The 20,701-nt window shown below is 50.7% G+C and overlaps 2 protein-coding genes across 2 annotated transcripts; both read left to right on the forward strand.

Annotated features, from left to right (window-relative positions):
• Nucleotides 1-3,262: 3,262 nt before the first annotated feature.
• Nucleotides 3,263-4,437, forward strand: LOC107506239 (melanoma-associated antigen 8-like). Its single transcript, XM_016136905.2, is given in 3 exon segments — nucleotides 3,263-3,304; nucleotides 3,426-4,096; nucleotides 4,099-4,437. Coding segments are annotated over 2 exon segments (987 nt in total). The 5' UTR covers nucleotides 3,263-3,304; nucleotides 3,426-3,441; the 3' UTR covers nucleotides 4,431-4,437.
• Nucleotides 4,438-10,814: 6,377 nt separating this feature from the next.
• Nucleotides 10,815-12,060, forward strand: LOC107505640 (melanoma-associated antigen 8-like). Its single transcript, XM_036226570.1, is given in 3 exon segments — nucleotides 10,815-10,911; nucleotides 10,999-11,765; nucleotides 11,768-12,060. Coding segments are annotated over 2 exon segments (1,044 nt in total). The 5' UTR covers nucleotides 10,815-10,911; nucleotides 10,999-11,014.
• Nucleotides 12,061-20,701: the final 8,641 nt, after the last annotated feature.

Here is a 20,701-nt window from a genome sequence, read left to right on the forward strand (position 1 = left end):
TCAAGTTAAAGAGTTCCCAAATAAATACAGCAGTATGCCGTATACATTGAAGGGAGAGCAGAATGTCACGAATATGACAATTTTTTAAAAACAGATTAACGGAATTAAGTTTAGAGCCAAGCCAAGGTAACAGACAATCTTAATCTTTTGTCTTCTGTTTCAAAAAACAACCTTGAAAAAATATACAGGAGGGAATGAAATTTAAAAGCATACACATCAGCGATATGATCTAAACAACAAAACAGGAGAAACCCCTGAGGGAGACTGAAGACTGTGGTGAGCTGGAACTTGCTTTCAGGGTGGGGGTGGTGGGAAGGTGGGAGGGTCTATGGCCTGCGGAGATGCAGATGACAGATGGGAAGGAGGAGAAGTTTAAATTTCTGCCCGTACTTCCTTGTGGAAATCAGAGGCATCGACTCATGCCACAGATTCCTGTAGCTCTGGGGTAATAGCAGTACAGCAGGAATGATGGGACGATTAGCCAGAAGGGCTCCGGAGTTTGTGCTAATAATGACCTGAAACCACCTTCGTGGTGAGGACTGGCCTTTTCTAAATTTATCACTTGAATGAAAGATAAAGACTGGCTGAGAAATGGAGTGTGAAGTATCAGAATAAATCAGGCAGAGGAAGGGTATGTATGCATGTCTGAAATTTGGTGAGATGTAAAATAAATTTCAGGCATTGAAGAAGGATTTTAAAAAGGGAAAATCTGCTCTGGACTATGAAATGTAAAATAAACAACTTCGAAAGGGCAGGACACCTTGATTTCTCGCTGCTCAAGCTCTTCTGGGGAGAAAATAAATCTTTTGGTACAAAATGTTTCCATGGTTTGGCTGCCTGGTGAAGAGACACAATAGGAACTGGAGCTTCTTCTCTGACCCACACCACAGACGGGAGCAATAGCTGCCCTCTAGCATCTGTCCTGGGACTGCAGCATTCTCCACCAGGGATGTGAGGACCCTGGGAGTGAGGACTGAGGGGCTCGCCACCGCAGATCAGAGGGCTTTGCAGAATCCATCCCGGGGCACTATTCTGAGCTCTGCACAACCCGAGCAGGCTGTAAGGTTGAGACTCCCCTTCCCATCCCCACCTCCTCAGGGCACTTGGGAGTCACAGCCTCAGTCTCAGAGAGCACACTAGGGTAGGAGGAGGGCGGAGTCCCTAGTACTGCCAGGTCAAGTTTTGGACCTCAGAGAGACCTTTGGGCCACGCCCTCACCCCGCCCCGAGCGTGCCAGAACGAATCACCGCCCCTCCTGTCAGCTGGGGGACTCAAAAAGTGCTGTCCGGATGTGAAGGCCACTGTCTTCCATCTCTGAAGTCTGAGAGAGGTGAGGGCCGCGTGTGTGAGGACAGCTTCACATCGGTAGAGGGAAGGAGCCCAGCTCGGCAGAGTCAAGGTATGACCCTGAGGGGAGGAATGAGGGCGCCCACAGGACCCTGGTTGGCCCCGCTGTCAGCACTGTGCATCCCGGGCAGGGTCGGGAGGCGGAGCCCCTCACCCACTTCCTCATCGGAAGACTCAGCTCCTAAGGGCCTGGGAGGAAGGGGCGCGGACCCAGGTCGGCAGAGAAATGGACCCAAGATCTTGGTAGCATGTGTGTCAAGATGCTGAGGGCAATCTGAGGGGCTCAGCCACTCTGGATAGAGGACACACAACAAAATCCAGACCGTCCCTGCTTTCAGCCCTCTGAGCCCCAGAATATGGTGGTAACAAGCGGTGTTCACTGAAAGTGCGTTCGGTGGATGAAGAGAGCTTAGGCATTTACGATGAGGGGAACAATAGTAGGTGGGCAGAGGAAAGGGAACAGTCCTGCTGGGAATCAAGTTGAGCACCAGAGGGAGGGTTGAGAGATCTCAGGGAGGCCATCTCAGGACTTCGGATCAGGCCTTGTAAACCCTGGATTTAGTGACTTGATGTGATGCAAATAAGCTTCACCTGGGAATTTTCTGGGTGGTATGGGCTTTGGTCCAAAGGGCCTGGGCCCTGGTCAACAGAGGGAGGATCTCGGGACCTGCCAGGCTCAAGGTAAGGAATGTGAGGGAGGACAGGGGAGACCCCCACAAAGGTCACCCATGCTCTCAGTGATGCGAGGCCCCATGGTCAGATGACAACATGCATGATTCCTGACTTGGGCATCATGTCTCAGAAAGACAAGGGGCTTGTTGCAAAGGAGCTTGGCCTCAGGTCTTCAGAGGGGCAGGCACAGGTCCTTGTGGGAGGAAAGTGAGGATCTTCAGTGAGGACTGAAGGGTATTCGATACTTAGAGCAGAAGAGACTAACAGAAGACCACTCCCACTGTTTGCCCCTGGGAGACCCCATGTTGATTTTATCCCCATGTGGCATTTCTCAACTTCCCCGTCTGGGTCTGAGAATGACTGGGGTCTTGGTAGAAGGAACAGGGCCTCAGGTCACAGGATGGGAGAGCTCTTGACTCTTCTGAGAGTCAAGGTGAGGACCAGGAGGGAAGAGTGACTGTAACTCAATCTCCAGAAGTAGAGGAGACTCCACAGAATCCCAGTCTGCCCCTACTGTCAGCCTTGTAAACCCCTCAAGCGCTGTCAGGTTGAACCCTTCCTCATTTCCAGAAGGGTGGTCTCAAGGAGGGGAGGGCCTTGGTCTGAGGGTCTTGATCCAGGTCAGCTGGTGCTGGTTCCCAGGTCTAGGCAGGGGTCACGATGAGGACTGAGTGGGTCCCCCACACCAGGACTCATGGAAGCCTGGCCTGCCGATCCCTTTTTGTCATGGATGGGGAGACCTGGAATCGATGGGTAGTTGGCTCCTTTCACTTCCTCTTGTAGTGTCTTATGGAGGTGAAGGTTTGTTTTAAGGAATTTGGTGTCAGGTCAACAGATGGAGTTGTCCCAGTCACAGCAGAGTGACAAGATGATGACTGCATGGAACCATCTCATCCTAAGAAAGATGGAACTAATAGAGTATAGTGACACACTAGTGTCCCTGGTGACATCTATTAGACCCTGGGAAGGTGTAGCCACACCACGTTTTCCTGGGCAGACTCAGGGGTATACAGCCTTGTCTTGTCTCAGGCCAGCAGAGGGGGGGGGTCATCAGCCCCTGCGGGGACAGCTGAGGATGCTGAGTGAGCATGGAGCGGGTCACCCAAACAGAACAGACAAGACCTCACAGCACCTGCTGCCCCCCGACCACACTGTCAGTGTCTGATCCTTGGGCTCAGCTGGCTGTACCCTGAGGAGCTGTCTCACTTCTTCCTCAGGATCTTACAGGAAAGGCTATCGAGGAGAGACCCTGTGAGGCCCAAGAGAACCCCTAAAGAGGACACGTGTAAGTTACTTTTGTCAGAGACACCTAGGGTGTTTTTCTCAGTTGAGACTGCTGACAGTGCCTCTCTCCCCCAGGTCAGTGGGTCCCTATCACCCACCTTTTGCCCACGCTCTTGTTGCAGGCTGACACCAATCACCATGCCTCTCAGTCAAATGAATGAGCTCTCCAAGCTTGGGGAAGGCCATCAGGACCCAGAGGAGAAGCACAGCCATCTGGAGTCACATCTTTTTGGAGCTGAGGTGACGGAGGGGGCTACGGTCCCCTCCTCCTCACCCATATCTTCCACCCCCTCTGTCCTGTTCCCTGACATCCTGGAGGAGGTGGGTGGTGCTGTGACACAGAGCGCTCCCCAGAGCCCTGAGGGTGCCTGTCCTTCTCCCCCTGCTATGGCTACCCCTCTATGGAGCCAATCTGAAGATGAGGGCTCCAGCAGCCAAGATGAGGAGGGGCCAAGCAGCAGCGAGGACTTGGAAGATGCCGAGTCCTTCCTCCAAGATGCCCTAAATTTGAAGATAACTGATCTGGTGGGGTTCCTGCTCCTGAAGTATCGCATCAAGGAACCAGCCACACAGGTGGAAATGCTGAGTCGTGTCATCAAAGAGTACCAAGACCACTTCCCTATGATTTTTGGTCTAGCCTCAGAGTGCCTGCAGCTGGTCTTTGGCATTGATGTAAAGAAAGTGGATGCCACAAATCACACCTATGTCCTTTCCACCACCCTGGGCCTCACCTACAATGGGATGGTGAGTGATGGGCACAGCATGCCCAAGACCGGCCTCCTGGTCATGCTGCTGGCTTGATCCTCCTGGAGGATGACTGTTCCTTCAAGGAGGATATTTGGGAAGCACTGTGTGACATGGAGGTGTATGCTGGCAGGGTGCACAGCATCTATGGGGAGCCCAGGGAGCTCATCGCCAATGTTTGGGTGCGGGACCAATAGGTGGTGTACTGAGAGATTGCCAGCAGCTGTCCTGCTCGCTACAAATTCCTGTGGGGTCCCAGGACCTATGCTGAAACCAGCAAGATGAAGGTCATGGAGTATTTGCTCAGAGTCTATAGACAGGATCCCAGTTCCCTCCCATCCCTGTCTGAAGAGGCTGATGGCGATGAGGAAGTTGGAGCCTGAGCTAAGGTTGCAGCCAGGCACTTTTCAGGCCCACACACAGTATTTTTTCCTGCTGGGCGTGAAGTGAGGCCAATTTCTCTGTGTTTCAGGAGAGAGCCATCAGCATTCTATCTAGTGAAGGCTGGGTGTGGGAATACGGACTGTCATATCCTTAGATTTTCATGCTGACTTAGATATTGATCTATTCTTTCCTTTAGGAATTTTTCAACTCTTTCTTTTAATAGAAAAGTTTAGTAACGCTGAGAATCTAACTGTGCACAATCTTGACCAAACATGTATTTGCACTAACCGCTTGAAGAGTAATAGGTTTTCTTTTGTGTGACACACATTGGGACACCTTCCATCCTAGTTTGTGATCCTGAAATAGATAACATGGCATTGGAACAGAGTTTCCTTTGAAATGTGAAGGAACTTAGCAGTATAATAGAGGCAGTCAAGAAATAGAGAAATGAAGTAAAATTTTGTTAATTCTTGCTGTTTATCCCTTCTCATCTGTCATTTTATGCAATAAATTATATATGTGTACCTGAGATTGTTGGTTTATTTCAGAAACTTGGAGACATTTTATCTGAATGGAGAACATTCCTGCTCGGTTTACTGAGGCTCTCCTCTGAAAGGCCCTGTGTTAACGGTGGGGATGAAACAGGAGGGAAACTGAGTCCGGGCCTCATGAGACCTGCGCCACTCACACTAAAAGACCGACACAGGAGTTGGTTTAAATAGAGTAAGCATTCATTAGAGGGTCACAACTCCCATAGACACGGTTGGCTCTTGCTCCAAATGCCTGACTCCCCGAGCGCTTTGGTAGCCCCGATCATATAAGGAAAGCAGCAGTCACCAAAATAAAGGGAGTGGGGATGTGGCCAAGGCCATCTAGCTTGTCTTTTCAGCCCTGGCTTGTTTCCTAGGACACCTGGAGGGGAGGAGAAAGGAACTGGGTGTCCGGTCGTGGATTCGGTGGCTGCGTCATTCCATGACTTGCTCCTTCACAAAACAGGCTCATCAGGGGAGTGACTGCATTCCAAAGCAAAGGGAGCAAAATGTGCTGCTTAATTACAAGAGCAGACACCATTGTAGAGAATGACAGACAAACTGCCTTCTCAAGCACAGCAGGCAGATAATGTCCGTGGGAATGCCTGAGAAGCAAACAGTGCCCATGGGAAGAGCAGAAATGTCCTTGGGAGCAGGCATTGCCCACAGAGTCTTTTGTTCATTGAGTTTTTGGGGGCTGAGGACCAGGAAGCCCTTTTTATCTTCTGAGTACCTGGAGGGGCTATTCTTGAATTGACACTATATTTTACTCCAACATAAATTATTTATTTCACTTTCTTTGTGTCAGTCTTCCAGACAGGGAGTTTTTGTATCAGGTCCTTCTTCAGGAACACTGGAATAAGGTGGACACATTCGCATGTAGAATGATAAGGGAACTGCAGTCATACAAGGAAGGTACCAATGTGACCCCTAAGTCCTACGGAACAAGCAAAATAAGGGTAGAGGTGGAGCGGCTCCTGGGGAGAGCACTTGGATTTAACTAGCCTGAGCCGTGGCTGTTTGGGGCTTTGGGAAACACTGCTATGGAGATAACCTCAAAGCCTCAGGACATCCCCAACTCCCTGCTGCTGCCCAGGGTCTTCAGTAAAAGTAAAGCTCTAGAATACACTGCTTCCGAAAGCTCAGTCTGGTGAACAGACAGCATGAGAAAGGAGGTTTCTCCTCTGACCCTCTCCCATGCTCTTGGGTGCTGCAGATGACCCTCTAGCATCTCTCCTGGGAAAGCTGCATGCTCTGCCAGTGTTGTGAGGACCCTCAGAGTGAGGACTGAGGGGTCGACCAGTGGCAGATTAGAAGGCTTGCAGAATCCGTCTCTGGGAGCTATGGTCATCTCTGGGATTCTTGGGGCAGGGCTGTCAGGCTGAGCATCCCCACACACCTCCTCAGGGAACTCTGGGAATTGGAGCTTTGGGCCGAGGGCAGACACTCAGGATAGAAGAGGGTGGAGACTAGCTGGGAAAAGGCTGGGACCAGAATAAACACTTTGGGCCCTCCCCTTCAGAACTGAGCTCTGCCCCTGCTCTCAGCTGTTGTGAACCCCAGAAATGCTGTATGGATATTACATCCACTGACTACTCTTCTGGAAGTCTGAGAGAGGTGAGGGCCACATTTGGGAGGCCGACTTCAAGCGCGTAGAATGCAGGAGCTCAGTCTAGCAGAGATTCAAGGTACGACCCTGGGGGAGGACTGAGGACCCTCACAGAATCCAGGTTACTCCCTCTGCCAGCACTGAGAGTCCCTGGGGCTGGGCTATCATGCGGAGAACTACCGGCCCCCACACAACCCCTACCTCCTGAGAGACTCCGGGAGTCAAGGACAAGGGCTGAGGGGAAACAACTTAGGTTGGCAGGGGGCGGGTCCCAGACTGCCTGGCATCAAGGTGAGGATAAGAGGGAGGGGTGACGGACACCACTGAATTCATCTCAGACCCTGCCGGCAGCCCTGGGACTCCTAGGTCTTGGTGGCCTGATGTGATGCACACGGACATTTTTAGGGTGTCTCAGGGCAGTGAGGGCCTTGGTCGCAGGTGCCCAGTCTCAGGTCAACAGAGGGAGGTTCGTAGGGACTGCCTGGGCTCAAGGTGAGGATCTTTAGAGAGGGCAGAGTGACCATGGACCCCAAACAGTCCGTCCTGTGGTGCCCAGAATGCAGGATGACCACGCGTGGCATTTCCTGCCTTCCGCATCCTCCGGGTCTGAGATATCGTGGGGGCTCGGTGTAAGGAGCAGAGCATCCGGTCGGTAGAAGCAGGGACCAGGACCTGTCCAGAGTCAACGTGAGGACCCCGAGGGAGAATAAGGGACCCTAGACCTCGGAGCAGAGTCAATCCTGGCCAGCCTCACGGTTGGGAGGCAGGGTGGGGACGACCACACACAGCGTTTCCGGATTTCCACATCCAGCTCTGAGGGACCGCGGGGCTTTGGTTTAAGGCGCAGGGCCTCAGGCGGCAAAGGGCAGTGTCCCAGGGCTAGCTGGAATGAAAGTGAGGACACAGAGGAGAGACTGAGGGCACCGAGGACCCCACGATCCAGGAGCCGCTGCACGCCCGCCCCTGCTTTCAGCCATGGGAGGCCCGGTGGCGGATGGTTATGTGCAGCGGGGCCTCACTTCCGCTTCCGGGTCTGAGACTCTGGGGACTTGGTAAAAAGAGTAGGGCCTCAGGTCCCCGAGGGCGGATTAGCGGTAGTGCCAGGGGTCTAGGTGAGGACACCAAAGGAGACTGAGGCACCCTCGACCCTAGAACAAAGTAAATTCCGGCAGGTCTCACGGTGGGATGACCACGAGTGGCGTTCCCCGAGTTCTGCATCTGGGCCCGAGAGGCTTTGGGGCCTCGCTGTAAGGACCAGGCAGGCCTCGGGTCCAGAGAGGGAAAGAAAGCCCAAGATCTGCCAGAGTCAAAGCGAGGCTCCTGAGAGAGAACTGAGGGGATCCGGGACTCTGAAACAGAGGGGGCTCCACAGAAACCTGTTCGGGTTTAGCCTTGCGAAGCCCCATGGCAGGTGACTGTAAGAGTGGGGAACCCAGAGAAGCCAGAGCCTGTTGTCAACCCTTAAACTTCTGGGGGTGGTATCCCATTGCCGGCAGAGGGGATGTCCTCAGTGCTGCTGGGCATCCAGGTAGGATGCAAAGGGAGGATCGAAGGACTCTGAACCTCACAAGAGAAAGGATCACACATAAATTGGCCCCTGCTAGAGCCGTGGGGGACCCTGTGGCCAGAGGAACACAGTGGTTGTTTCCTGACTTTGGCATCCGGTTCTGAGAGAGACCAAGGTTTTGGGAAAAGGAGCAAAGCCTTAGGTTGGCAAATCAGAGGGCCCAGGTCCAGACAGGAATAGAGGTGAGGACCCTGAGGAATATTAAAGAGACTCTGACACCAAAGGTAAGAGGCGTCAGGCTCCAGGTAAGCAGAGGAAGTGGGGTCCAGGTTCTGCGAGGACCCAAGGTGAGGATGCGAGGTCGGACAGAGGAGGCCCCTAGCACACATTGAAGGTTCCCACAGTGCCCTGTTCCTGCCATCTGCACAGAGAAGCCTCAGGGAGGGGATACAGCTGTGGGTTGTTTCTAGACCTCTGTCTGAGGGGTGTCTAAGGTAGGCATGGCATTGGCCTGATGGATCTGGAAGCATGTAACAAATGGGAGTGGTCATGGGCCCTACCAGTAATCACAGTGTGAGCCTCGAGTCAGGCCCGAGGGCCCCTCACACCCAGGCAACAATGGACCAGCAGACTCAGGCCCTGCTGGCACTGGTGAGATTCTTGGGGCGCAGTAGCAGAGGTGGCGTGTCTTGAAATCCACCTCGCAGATCTCGGGTTATTGAGGGCCTTGGTCTGAGGGGTGCAGGTCATTCAGCAGTGGGCGAAGTCCAAGGCCTTAGAGGCTTCAAGGTGAGTATATTGAGGTAAGACTGGGGGTTGCACACTAGGCAGAAACGCTCCCCACAATATATACCAGAGAACCGCTGCAGTCAGCTCTGGGAGGCCTGGCAGGAAGTCTGAAGGAGATTCCTCCCCCACTTCCTCATTGTGTGGGTGTCTAAGCGACATGGTACCTTGGCCTCCCCTCTGCATCCTCAGAGCAGCAGAAGGCAAAGGGCCCAGAACCTCTGTGTGTAACAGGGAGAGCTTGGGGTGAACTAAGATTACCATGACCCAGGACCACGGGGACCCACTGAAACCCACTCTGTGCTGCTGGCAGGCCTGTGAGACCCCTGACATGGGTGTGTGGAGGTGGTTCCCCCTCATGTTCACAGGATCTTCAGGAAGGTGAGGGTCTTGTTCACAAGGGAAGAGTGCAAGTCATGAATAGAGGAGTCGAGGTTTTGCCAGTGTTGAAAGGGTCAGAACATTTACTTGGGGAGAACCGCAGCTACGTGATCTCTGTGAAAGATTGAGACCACAGAGCATCTTGGAATCCCGATCTTCATCCTGAGAGGTCCCAGGAAGAGGTATCTGGACGTGACATGTTCTCCCTTCTGCCACATGCTTCTTGTGAGGTGTTCTCATTAAGGACAGTTACTCAGGGTCAAACCAGGTCAAAAGGGGGTCAGTATAGCCCTATCCAGTATAAAGACAAGTCTCAGGAGGACTGTCTACGGGGACTATATATCCCAGCAAATATGAGCCAGGGCCTGCTGTTATTCTTGGGTGACCCTGATGTTTGGGGGAAGCAGAAGGGACTCTTTCTCATTTCCTCTCAGAGTTCTCAGGAAGGTGAGGACCTTGGTCTGTGAGGACAATGTCAGCCCACGCCAGAAGCGACATCAGGTCCAGAGAGAAAGGAGGCCCAGATCCTGCTCAGAATCGAGGTGATCAAACTGAGGAACGAGTGAGTTCACCCCAGAACAAAGAGGGTCCCTACAGAAGTCTTCCTTGCTCTGACCGTCAGCCCTGGAAACCCTGGGAAGTGCTGTCAAGCCGAGCACTTCCTCAGTCCCAGATCAGTGTTCTCAGGGAGCGGAGGGCCCTGGTCTGGGGCCTGGACTCAGGTCAGAGTGGGAGGGATCCCAGGTCCTGACAGGAATCAAGGTGAGCACTGAGGAGAGCTGGAAAAATTGGGAGCCCAGCCTAGCCTCCCTGTTCTTTCAGCTGTGGGGAAACTGGGAACAGTACGTGGATTGCCTCTGCTCAGTTTCTCTTCCAGTGTTAATGGAGAGGAGGCCTTGTTCGAAGTAGACTAGGCTCAGTAAAGAGAGGGTGTGTCTAGGCTCTGCAGGGGTCAAGAGGAGAAATAAATGGAGCCCCAACCTAGGGTACATGGATCCAAACCTTTGGTGACCCCTCATGATCCATAGGAGGCTCTGGGCAGGTGCAGTCAGATGTGAGGCCTCCCACTTTCTTCCGTTCAGTCTCAGGAGTGTGTGGTCCTGTTCTCTGTGTTTTGCCTCAGGACAGCAGTGTTTTTGTTGAGGTGGAGGTCCTGATAGAACAAAGGTGAGCAGCATGAGTAGGCCAGGAGGGGACCATTTATCAGAACAGAAGGGACTTCACACAGTCCGCCTCCCTCTGATCAGCATTGGGGAACCAGGACTGCACTTGCCATCTGCATGCTGAGGTGCCCTTTCATTTCCTCTTTCCTCAAGGATACAGGGCACCCTTGAACACGAAGGTGAAGCCCTTGGTCTGACTTCCTAGTACTCAGGTCACAGAGCAGAGGTGTGCCAGGCAGTGCCAGGAATTAAGGTGAGGGGCCACGACTGATGTGTATCCAGGTTCGTCCCCAACCCCAGAAGAGGGGACCACTTGCCACACACTACCCTGCTACCTTGTCAGCTCCAGAACTTTTGGTTGTGCCTTCTGAATGCTGAGCAGTCATCTTACTTCCTCCTTCAGGTCTTTAGAAGACAGGATGCCCAGGAGGAATAACCCCTGTGAGGCCTGCGAGCACCCCTAGAGAGGAGACCTGTGAGCCGCCTTTATCAGCGCTCCCTAAGGTGTGTATCTCAGTTGATGCTGCTCACACTCCCACTCCCCCAAGCCTATGGGTCCCTATCACCCACCTCTGCCCATACTTTTTGCAGCCTAACACCAGTCACCATGCCTTTCAGTCAAATGGGTGAGCTCTTCGAGCTTGGAGAAGACTATCAGGACCCAAGAGAGAACCAGGGCCTGCTACAGGGGCACATCTTCGAATCTGACTACGAAGGAACCCTGTCCCTCTCCTCCTCCGTATCATCCACACCGCTTGTCCTGTTCCCTGACAGCCAGGAGGAGGTATCTGATGTTGTGGCATCAAGTTATCCCCAGAACTCTGACTGTGCTGAGCCCTCCCCAGCTGCCGCGGAAGATATTCCGTGGAGCAAAACTGAGGATGAGGGCTCCAGCAGCCAAGATGAGGAGGGGCCAAGCACTTTGGAGGCCCCCGAAGTTGCTGAATCCTTGCTGAAACATGCCCTACATTCGAAGGTGGCCAAGCTGGTAGTCTTCCTGCTCCTGAAGTATCATGCAAAGGAGCCGACTACAAAGGCAGAAATGCTGAGCATCGTCATCGAGGAATGTCAGGACCACTTCCCTGAGATCTTAAGTGAAGCCTCTCAGTGCCTGCAGCTGCTTTTTGGCATTGATGTGAAGGAAGTGGATACCAGCAACCACTCCTATCTCCTGGTCACCACTCTGGGCCTCACCTATGATGGGATGGTGAGCGATGGGCCCAGCATGCCCAAGACCGGCCTCCTGGTCATGCAACTGTGTGTGATCCTCGTGGAGGGTGGCTGTGCCTCTGAGGAGGACGTCTGGGCAGTCTTGAATGACATGGAAGTGTATGATGGGAGGGAGCATTTCATCTATGGGATCCCAGGGAGCTCATCACAAATATTTGGGTGAAGGAACAGTATGTGAAGTACCGGCAGGTTCCCAACAGCTTTCCTGCTCGCTACAAGTTCCTGTGGGGTCCCAGGGCCCATGCTGAAACCACCAAGTTCAAAGTCCTAGAGATTTTGCTCAGGGCCAATTGCAGGGATGTCAGTTCCTCTCCATCCCTATTTATAGAGGTTGAGAGAGATGAGGACGAGGAGTCTGAGGAAGACTTGCAGACAGGTGTTTTACATGCCCACGTCCAACAGCTTCTGCTGGGCATGAAGTGAGGCCAATTCTTCACTCTGTATTTGAAGAATGAACCATCAGCATGCTAGCTAGTGAGGGCCGGGTGGGGGATTACGGGCTGTTGTATCTTTGGATTTCTGTGATGACTTAGATATTGATCTTTGTCTCCTTTAGGAATTTTTCTATTGTTTCTTTTAATAGAAGTTTTAATAGCCTTCAGCATCTGTGTATAACATTGACATAATATATTTTTACTAACCCGTTCAAGAGTGAGACTTTTGAAATTGTGTACCACTAATTGGGTCACCTTCTAGGTCTGATCCCCAACTAGATCACACAGAATTGGAAGAGGATTACCTTGGAAATGTGAACAAGGTAGCAGTTGAATTCCTTTAGTCAAGAAATAGAGAAATAAAAATCAAAACGTTGTTAATTCTGGTTTCTTATCCCTCTTTTCAGTCACTCTATGAAACTTATATGAATAATTAATTTGATTGGTTCATTCAAGAAAGTGGGAGACATTCCCTGGGAGTAAAGAAGACCCCTGCTCAGTGGTTCATTTATTCCCATGACATTCACTGAGCTTCTGTCCTCTGGAAGGCCCCGTGTTAGTGGTGGAGTCACTAGGATAAGCAAAAGAGACCCACGAATAGAATAATGATGTAGGGACTGCAGTCATGTAAGGAAGGTGCTGAGGTGTCCCCCACGTCATGCAGAACAAGTCAAAGAATTGGAGATGAGGTAGGACTCCAGGGCAGAGCACTCAAGTGTAACTGTCTCAAGCCAGGGCAGCTTGGACCTTCTGGAAAATGTAATTTCCTCTGTGGGGTTTTATTGTGATGAGCTGGATGGGGGCCGCTGCTAAACTGAGCATGTAGTTTATCTGGGCATGAGAGGAAAGTCTGTGAAAGTCTGTTCTGGGAAATTCCTTTCAGATCTTGAGAAAATCACCTGTTACACGGAGCTAATATCCTGTAGTTTTCTCCCAATGCATTTGAACACAGAGATCAAGGTGTTTCATCCCCATCGTCTGCAAGGATTTTCTGAGAAATCGGGATCCCTGACCTGCAAGGAATGAGTCACTGGACAGGCACTCTTCCCTGAGTGGCTGGTGTGTTGAGACTCAGCCATGGTCATGTTTTTCTGAGAAGACCCTCTTCCCTAGCCAGATCTACAGCTTGCTCTGAACTCCAGCCTCCTTGGCATGGAACTACCTTCTGTAAAATACTTGCTTGCCCTCCTCTGTGAGAAATTTCCATGGTAGCTGTCATGGGACCTTTTGGAGCAATTAAAGGCTCTTCAGTCTACTCTGTCCTTGGTTCCTGAGTGGGACTGGCCATTGGGATAGGGCTAGGCTGGTGGACGTATGCAGTGTGTTTCACCATGGAATGTTCACAAGACAGAATTGGGGTAAAGCCATGTTTGTCCTGCACTCAGACAGACGGTCTATCCAACATGGACCCACAGAAGCACACCCAGTGTGGAAGCATGGCAGTCGCCAACCCCGTGCACTCCTAGACTGGGCAGACGGTGTGTCTTGGGCATGAGAGGAAAGTCTGAAATAGAAAATTGCTGAAACATATTCCTTTGGGATCATGGAGAAACCAGACAGAAATAGCCACCTGTGTAGTAAGCGTGAGTGCACTCAGTCCCCATGCCATTGGACCCAGTGGGAGGACTAGGGTTTTATCCAGATCATCTGCCCTGATTTCTAGAGAAACACGGTCACTCTCCTTTGAAGAGTGGCCCAGAAGTCACCAGATAGGCACTCTTCTCCATGGCCTGGGAGAGCCAGAACCCACAGGATTAATTAGGTTTGCAGTTTAATGACATCAAGTATAATTTGGCCAGTTATCATCAAGGTATATTTTCAGTGGGGGCAAAAATGAAGGAAAGAAGAGCTTTGGATGGAAGAATAGCTTTGAAAGAAGAGAGGTTTGCTCTTGACTCTGTCTGAGAGCTCCGTGTTGTGTCCATCTGGGAAGACTGCCCTATACCTGGATTTGAAGACAGATCCTTTATCAGGAAGATTTTCTGAGTTTTGTTTATGGAACATCCTTTTTGGGTGATCGGCTATTCCATGTTCTGCTGAGGAATATATTCTCTAATATGACCTGGATAAGAAGCAGCCTATCAAAGTCCCAGAGCAGAGAGCCTGGGACCAAAACAATAGAGAAATAACTGTCGTTCATCAAAGTTCCATTACACAGCAGGCACTGTGTGAGGTGCTTTACAGACACTCCATACATTCCTGCAGTCCCATAGGACCGGGCTTACCAAACCCACTTACTTCACAGAGGAAGAACCTGAGGCTCGTTGGGCCTGGCGACTTTTCCAGGGTCACATGGCTAGTAAGTGACAGGGTGGGGACTGGACCCCTGGGCTGAATTCATTTAGAGCCCGTGATATCCACACCCACTCTAGTCTGTGGCTGACCTTCTCCCTCACATTTTATTTCTCTACCCAGTACTACACGTCACTTTTCTCAGATGACAAGCAGTCAGACCCGGAGGCCCAGGTAGTAAAAGCAGGCCTAGAAGGTGACTCACACACAAAAGGAGAAACAAACACAATCTGGGGATCATCTGAGGTTGTTGACAGCTGACTCTTCCAGATGTCAGCATCTCTGCCCAGTACGAGCACTTTCCCATGTGTAAGCACTGTTCCCCAGGTCTCCTCCATATGCCCTCTTGTCCAACTCTGTCACCTGGTCTGGGGCCTGACCTGCTCCTCGCTGCTGCCTCCTCTGAAGGCTGCACGGAATCTGCTGCCCTCGCCATGGCAGAGAGCATTCCTACTTCTCACTGTAGAATTCCCCTGCTCTACCATATCTCACCCTCGATCCGTTCTGAGAGGCACAGCCCTTTGAATAGGAAGCGTTGCTTTGGACCAGGATGTTTAGATACCTGGCAATCCCTCTCTGGGAACCTTCGACACATACTCTGTTTTCCTAATGGGCTGTGAATGGAGTGCAATGTTGCCCATAATCTACTGGGCCTTGGGATATCACCCAGAAATTATGCAGAGGAATTCTGAAGATATTCTGGAATTTGTAGTAGGACTTTAAGGAGTTTCTAGTTGAGGGTGGGAGCTGAACACATACACAGTTGAAAGAGCTTATTTAGGTGATCAGAAATTCACACCTCATCATAAGTGTTAAATGAGGAACAAAATGAGTGAAACCAAAATTCCTTTAAAAAATTAAAAAGAAAACCTGGAATCCTCCTAGGAGATAAGAAATGGTTCCTTGGTGAATGTGTTATGTAAAATTTAAAAAGAAAAAATAATTAGCCATCCTGCAACTGTCTCTTGTCTAGTACCTGCCCCACAGGAAAGCCATGATTTTCAGTGAGCCTAGTGGCACCTGTGTAGGAGTTCTTACAAGTGCTGTCATAGGGGGACTTGCAGAGATTCACCGATTAAAATGCGACCCATGCATCCTACGGAGGGAGAAAATTCTTAGCCTACTAACATAATAGACGATATCGCAAAGCAAAGTACAGAAAGGGGCTACTCAGTGAAGAGGTGAATTCTCCCTGCTGAGGTTTACATGATCCTCTGTATTGGAAGGCATCTATCACATATTGGGCACTTAAAACTTCAGAGCATTTCGAGGCAAATCTGACCCCAGGAACTCCTCCAAGCAATGAAGATACAGCGTGACAGTGCAGGGGCGGGACGTCAATGCCCATCCATAGCTCGCCTTGCTCTCCTTCCCAGACACAGGGGACAGCGCATCGCCAGTCCACTTGTAGCTCGAAAGGGTCATAGGATGACCCTTTCCCAGTGAGACAGGAGCAGAAGCATTGTTTGTCACATCCAGCACTCGAGATCCAGTATGACAGGTCTAGGCTCTCTCCCTTGGTTCACAGGCAAACGTGGTGACTCTGTGCTGGGGAAACCACAGGATGGAAGCAGCCTGGTTCCCTGGGTCCCCACAGCAGGGGGACCCGCCAAACCACATCAGAATATATTTCTATTCTTCCATTTGTATGATTAGGTATATATATATAAATATTCTTAAAGATAAAGTTGACTATATATTGCATATTGTGTATATTACATAAATTGCATATATACTCTTGTCACAAAAAAAAACCCTACAAATAAAAATATAGATAAATCACAATTTCTCTCTTAACAAAACTCTCAAATTTTGCCTCTGCCTCAGAGGTCACCACAAATGACATATTTGTGTCTATGTTTTCAAACCTAGTTCTAGGAATTTTTATATACAGATTGCTATGACATATGCGGTACTGTCCATGATGTACATATTGATCCGTCACATGCCTTTGCCACTTAATGAGATGGATGCAGGGTAGCATATATGACAGCACACGCAGACCTACTTCGCTTTTGCAAGAGAACCAAATAACTGTATTCAAGAACAGGCAGAGTGTTGGAACAGCATCTCTTGCCCAAGAGGATATACATGTGGCCACTAAGCAAGTGAGAAGATGCTAAACATCAAAAATTATTAGGGAAATGCAAATCAAATCATGGTAACATATAAACTCACACCCATTACTATGGCTACTATCAAAAAATTAAATAAAAAAAAGAAAATCACAGGTGTTGGCAAGGATTGGAGAAATCAGAACCCTTGTACACTGTCGGAGGAAATATTAAATGACACAGTCACTGTGGAAAACAATATGTTGACTCCGCAAAACAAGTAAAAACAATTATCATATGTTCTAGCAATCCTATTTCTGAGTATACGCTCCGAAGAACTGAAAGCTAGGTCTCAAAATGATATTTGTATAGCCATGTTCATTGCAGCATTGTTCATAACAGCTAAAATGTGAGAGCAGACCAAGTGTATATCAACAGATGAATGGATCATCAAAATGCTATAAATTGGAATATTATTCAGCCTATAAAAGGAAATAAATTCTGATTTATGCTACAACACAGATGAGCCTTGAGGACATTATGTTAAGGGAAGGAAGCCAGACACAAAAAGACAAATCCTGCATGAGTCCCCTTATATTACATACTGAGAGGAGTTAAATTCATAGAGAAAGAAAGTAGAATGGTAGGTGTCAGGGCTTGTGGAGAAGGGTCAGTGAGGATAGAGTTTAATAGGGACAGAGTTTCAGTTTTGCAAGACGAAAAGAAATCTGGAGGTGAATGGAAGTGATGGTTGTGCAACAATAAGAATGTCCTTAATGTCACTGAACTGTAAGTATAGAAGGATTAGCATGGCAAATTATCTTTTTGACAATTAAAAATGTATTTTTAAATTTTATTCAGAAACACACTGTAACAGAATTGAAGAGTGTCTTTGACGGGGTCTTCACCAGACTGGACACAGCTGGGGACAGAATGAGCAAGTTTGAAGAATGGTCAAAGGAACCTTCCATACTGAAATGTAAGGGGAAAAAATGATAAAATGGAACAACACATCTAAGAATGTGGGACAAGTACGAATGGAGTAATATATGCAAAAGAGGAAGACGAGAAAAGGACGAAAGAGAGGAAGGAACAGGGGAAATATTTGACATGATGATGGTTGAGAATTTCCCCCAATTAAAGATGGACATGAAAGCACAGATCCAGGAAGCTCAGCGAACACCAAGCATGATTTAAAAAAAGATTAAAACCCTACATTAGGCAATTCTTATTCCAACTGCAGAAGATCAGAGAGAAAGAAATCTTAAAAGAGACGGTGGTGGCACAAGGTGTGAGTGGGACGCCTTTTGTTCTTCTCTGGGCTCCTGCCGCTTGGCCAGCACGTCAGACCAACTGGGAGGCTGTGCACAGGACGGTGGGGAGACTGAAGTCCCAGCTTCTACCTGCAGAACCGGAGGGGCTCCCCTGGGAGCCAGGGAGTGTGGCAAAGGGAGCTGGTTCCAAACGGATTGGGCTGTCCATGACCACTGGGGACGACCTGAGCAGCTGTTCTGCGTGCAAAGGGACAGAGCTCGGCCCACCGACTGTGTCCTCCTCAGCACTGTCAGTGTGCTCCCAGGCTCAGCGGTCACTTCGGATCTTCCCAGCACTTGCAAAGGCAGCGTGGCAATGGTTCCTTGGGAGGAGGGCCGAACTTCCAGGAGCAGTTCTGGAAAACTAGGTCACACAGCTCTCCCCATGCCGGCCCAGGCGGCAGGCTTGGTGTTTCCTCGGTCCGTACGCGATCAGTGTGTCCCACTCAGTGAGCACATTTTACATTGTTTCCAGCACCCCTTCCTCTCCCCCAGTTCCTGTCCTCTAGAAGGGTTGTATGCAAGAGGGATCAAAGCATTTTACCATTGCCAAACACGTGAGCTAGGAAGACAGGTCATGTTCAAGAACTGGTCAGGATGGTGTTCTGAATCTTCCACAAGTTTCAAAGTGGGTTTCCATAACCCTTTCCACCCGGAACACTTCTCCCGTGAGTGGTAGAGAAGAGGGCAATGGCCCTCTGGGGACAGCTCAGTGAGCACTGGTGGGGCACCAGGAGAGAGGTGAGCAAATAGGCAATCAGTCCTTGCTGTCAACTGCAACTCCCCTGGCTAAGCCTGCACAAGAAGGCAATGCAGACGAGGCAATGCGGAGGACCCTCTCGAGGAAGTCCATGTCTGACCTGTCCAGATGGTGGTATGCGGAGGGGTCCCACTCCAGGGAGGGGCCCTGCCCCACGCGCAGCCTCCAGAGGCACCACGAGTGAGGAGTGCTATCCTCTGGTTAGAAATGCAGGGCCCACGAGCAGTTCCGACTCACTGTGCCCCATCAGAGATCAAGCCCTTCAGCTCCGACATCAGCAAGGGACTCAAAATGTGCAGAACAGCACCCAGGATGTGCAGACAGATGCGGACCCCAGCGAGCGGTGTCCCAGATCTGCAAGACGCCCAGAGGCCATGACCTGTTCATCGAGCTTTGCTGCCTTCTGTTCTGCACAGGTCTTGCTGGGGTTGAGGCAGCCTCTAGTGGACAGTTTGGGGTAGTAGCTGAGAGTGAAATCTAGCCAATCAGGATTTGTGAGTTTGGAGTCTAAACTTCAGTGGCTGCTCTGCTTGTCAGCCTTAGAGTCCCTTGCAATGAACCCTGAGAGCAAGAACCTTGGGTTGGAGAACTATTTGCAACTAAGGGGCAGCTATGTGATCGTAGAAGTGCTCATTGGGAAACTGTTGGGTTCCAGGAACTGGGGCCTGATCTGGAAAGAAGATATGGCCCAGAGAGGCAGCAGTACACAAGCTTTCCTGGGTGGCGCCTGAGCAGCGCTGTGGTAGAGGGGATTCCCTCAGACCATCTCGGGGGCCCCTGGGTCAGGAAGGCACTGTCTAGAGGAGTGCTATGGTCTGAACATTTGTGAATATCTCAAAAGCATGTTGATGTCCTGACACCGAAATATGAGGGCATTAGGGCTTGGGGCCTTTGGGAGGCACTTAAACCATGAGAGTGGAACCCTCAGGGATGAGAGCAGCACCTTATGAAACAGGCTCCAGAGAGAGATCCCCACACCCTTCCACCAGGTGAGGGCACAGCAACAAGGGGACTGCCATGAAGCAGGAAGCGGGCCCTTACTGAGCCACGCCGCTGCCTTGGTCTTGGACTTCTACCTTCCAGAAGGGTGAGAAATAAAGTTCTGTTGCTGAAAAGGTACCAGTCGGTGGCATTTTTTGTTATGGCAGCCCGGTCGGACTAAGGGAGAAAGGCAAGGGGACGGCCGGGAGAGTGGCATCAGAGAGGGGGCTCACGTGTCTGAGTGGCATCACTCAGCAGCTCGGATCCTGAAATCAAAAGGCTCTATCTTAAGTACTCTTGGCAGAGCTAGGGTGAGGTTTGCTGGGGAACACAAATCAGGCAGGCTCTAAATGGCCTAAAATCTGCTCATTTGAGCTATGTTTGAAATGATCGGATATGTAAAAATGAGTTGGGTGCTGGCAGGGGTCTTGAGCCAACAGGACTCAGCCTGCTGTGAAGATGTATAATTTAGGGGCTGATACACAGAAGTCGTCGTTGGCTCATTTGGACAACACGGCCTGAACTCGCGCTTCTTCCATCGCTACACATCTATCTGCAGCTGGAGACCACCTCTCTTTCTCAAGGGGTCTTCCTTTCTCCAGGGGCTCCAAGAGGCAATAATCATCTGGAGCCTTGTTCTGCTTCCAATGCTCAAAGGGTGTACAACAGAGAGAGAGAGTGATTGAGGCTGACTTCACCGCCGCATCTCCAACTGGGTGATGCCCCTCGTGGAGGCTTTGCTGATACTGTAGAAAAGTAACACCGGTGGAAATTGAGCACACAGTGAGAGAGGGGAGCGGGGTGTTAACACCGACTGCACGTGGCTCTTGTCGAAAGGCCCTTTTCACCCAATGGCCTCCGTGTGTCCATTACTGGCCCCAGGGATGGGTTTCCTTAGCTGTGGACAGCCACAAAATGAGACATCACCAATAGGAAAGCCTCTTGGCCCCACAGTTGGCAGGTAGCTTCACGGAAGAGCGAAAGCTCCCTCTGGAGGTGAGGCTGTGGGCACCAGGGTGCACGGTGGGCCCCAGTTCAGCTCCACTTCTTCCTCAGGGTGGAACCTGGGCCTGGGCCTGCCCCGCCCCCCTCCATGGCCTAGGCTGGTCCCTTCCTGACACCTGCCCAGGGAATGTGGGGGAGAATACACGGCACAGACCCTGATAGCGCTCAGCACGGCCCTGTGAGGCAGGCGCCCCTCCATAGCTGCTCCTTTGTCCCTGCTGCAGT

Source organism: Rousettus aegyptiacus, unplaced genomic scaffold (assembly GCF_014176215.1).
Source record: "Rousettus aegyptiacus isolate mRouAeg1 unplaced genomic scaffold, mRouAeg1.p scaffold_m13_p_9, whole genome shotgun sequence".
NCBI classification, from domain to species: Eukaryota; Metazoa; Chordata; class Mammalia; order Chiroptera; family Pteropodidae; genus Rousettus; species Rousettus aegyptiacus.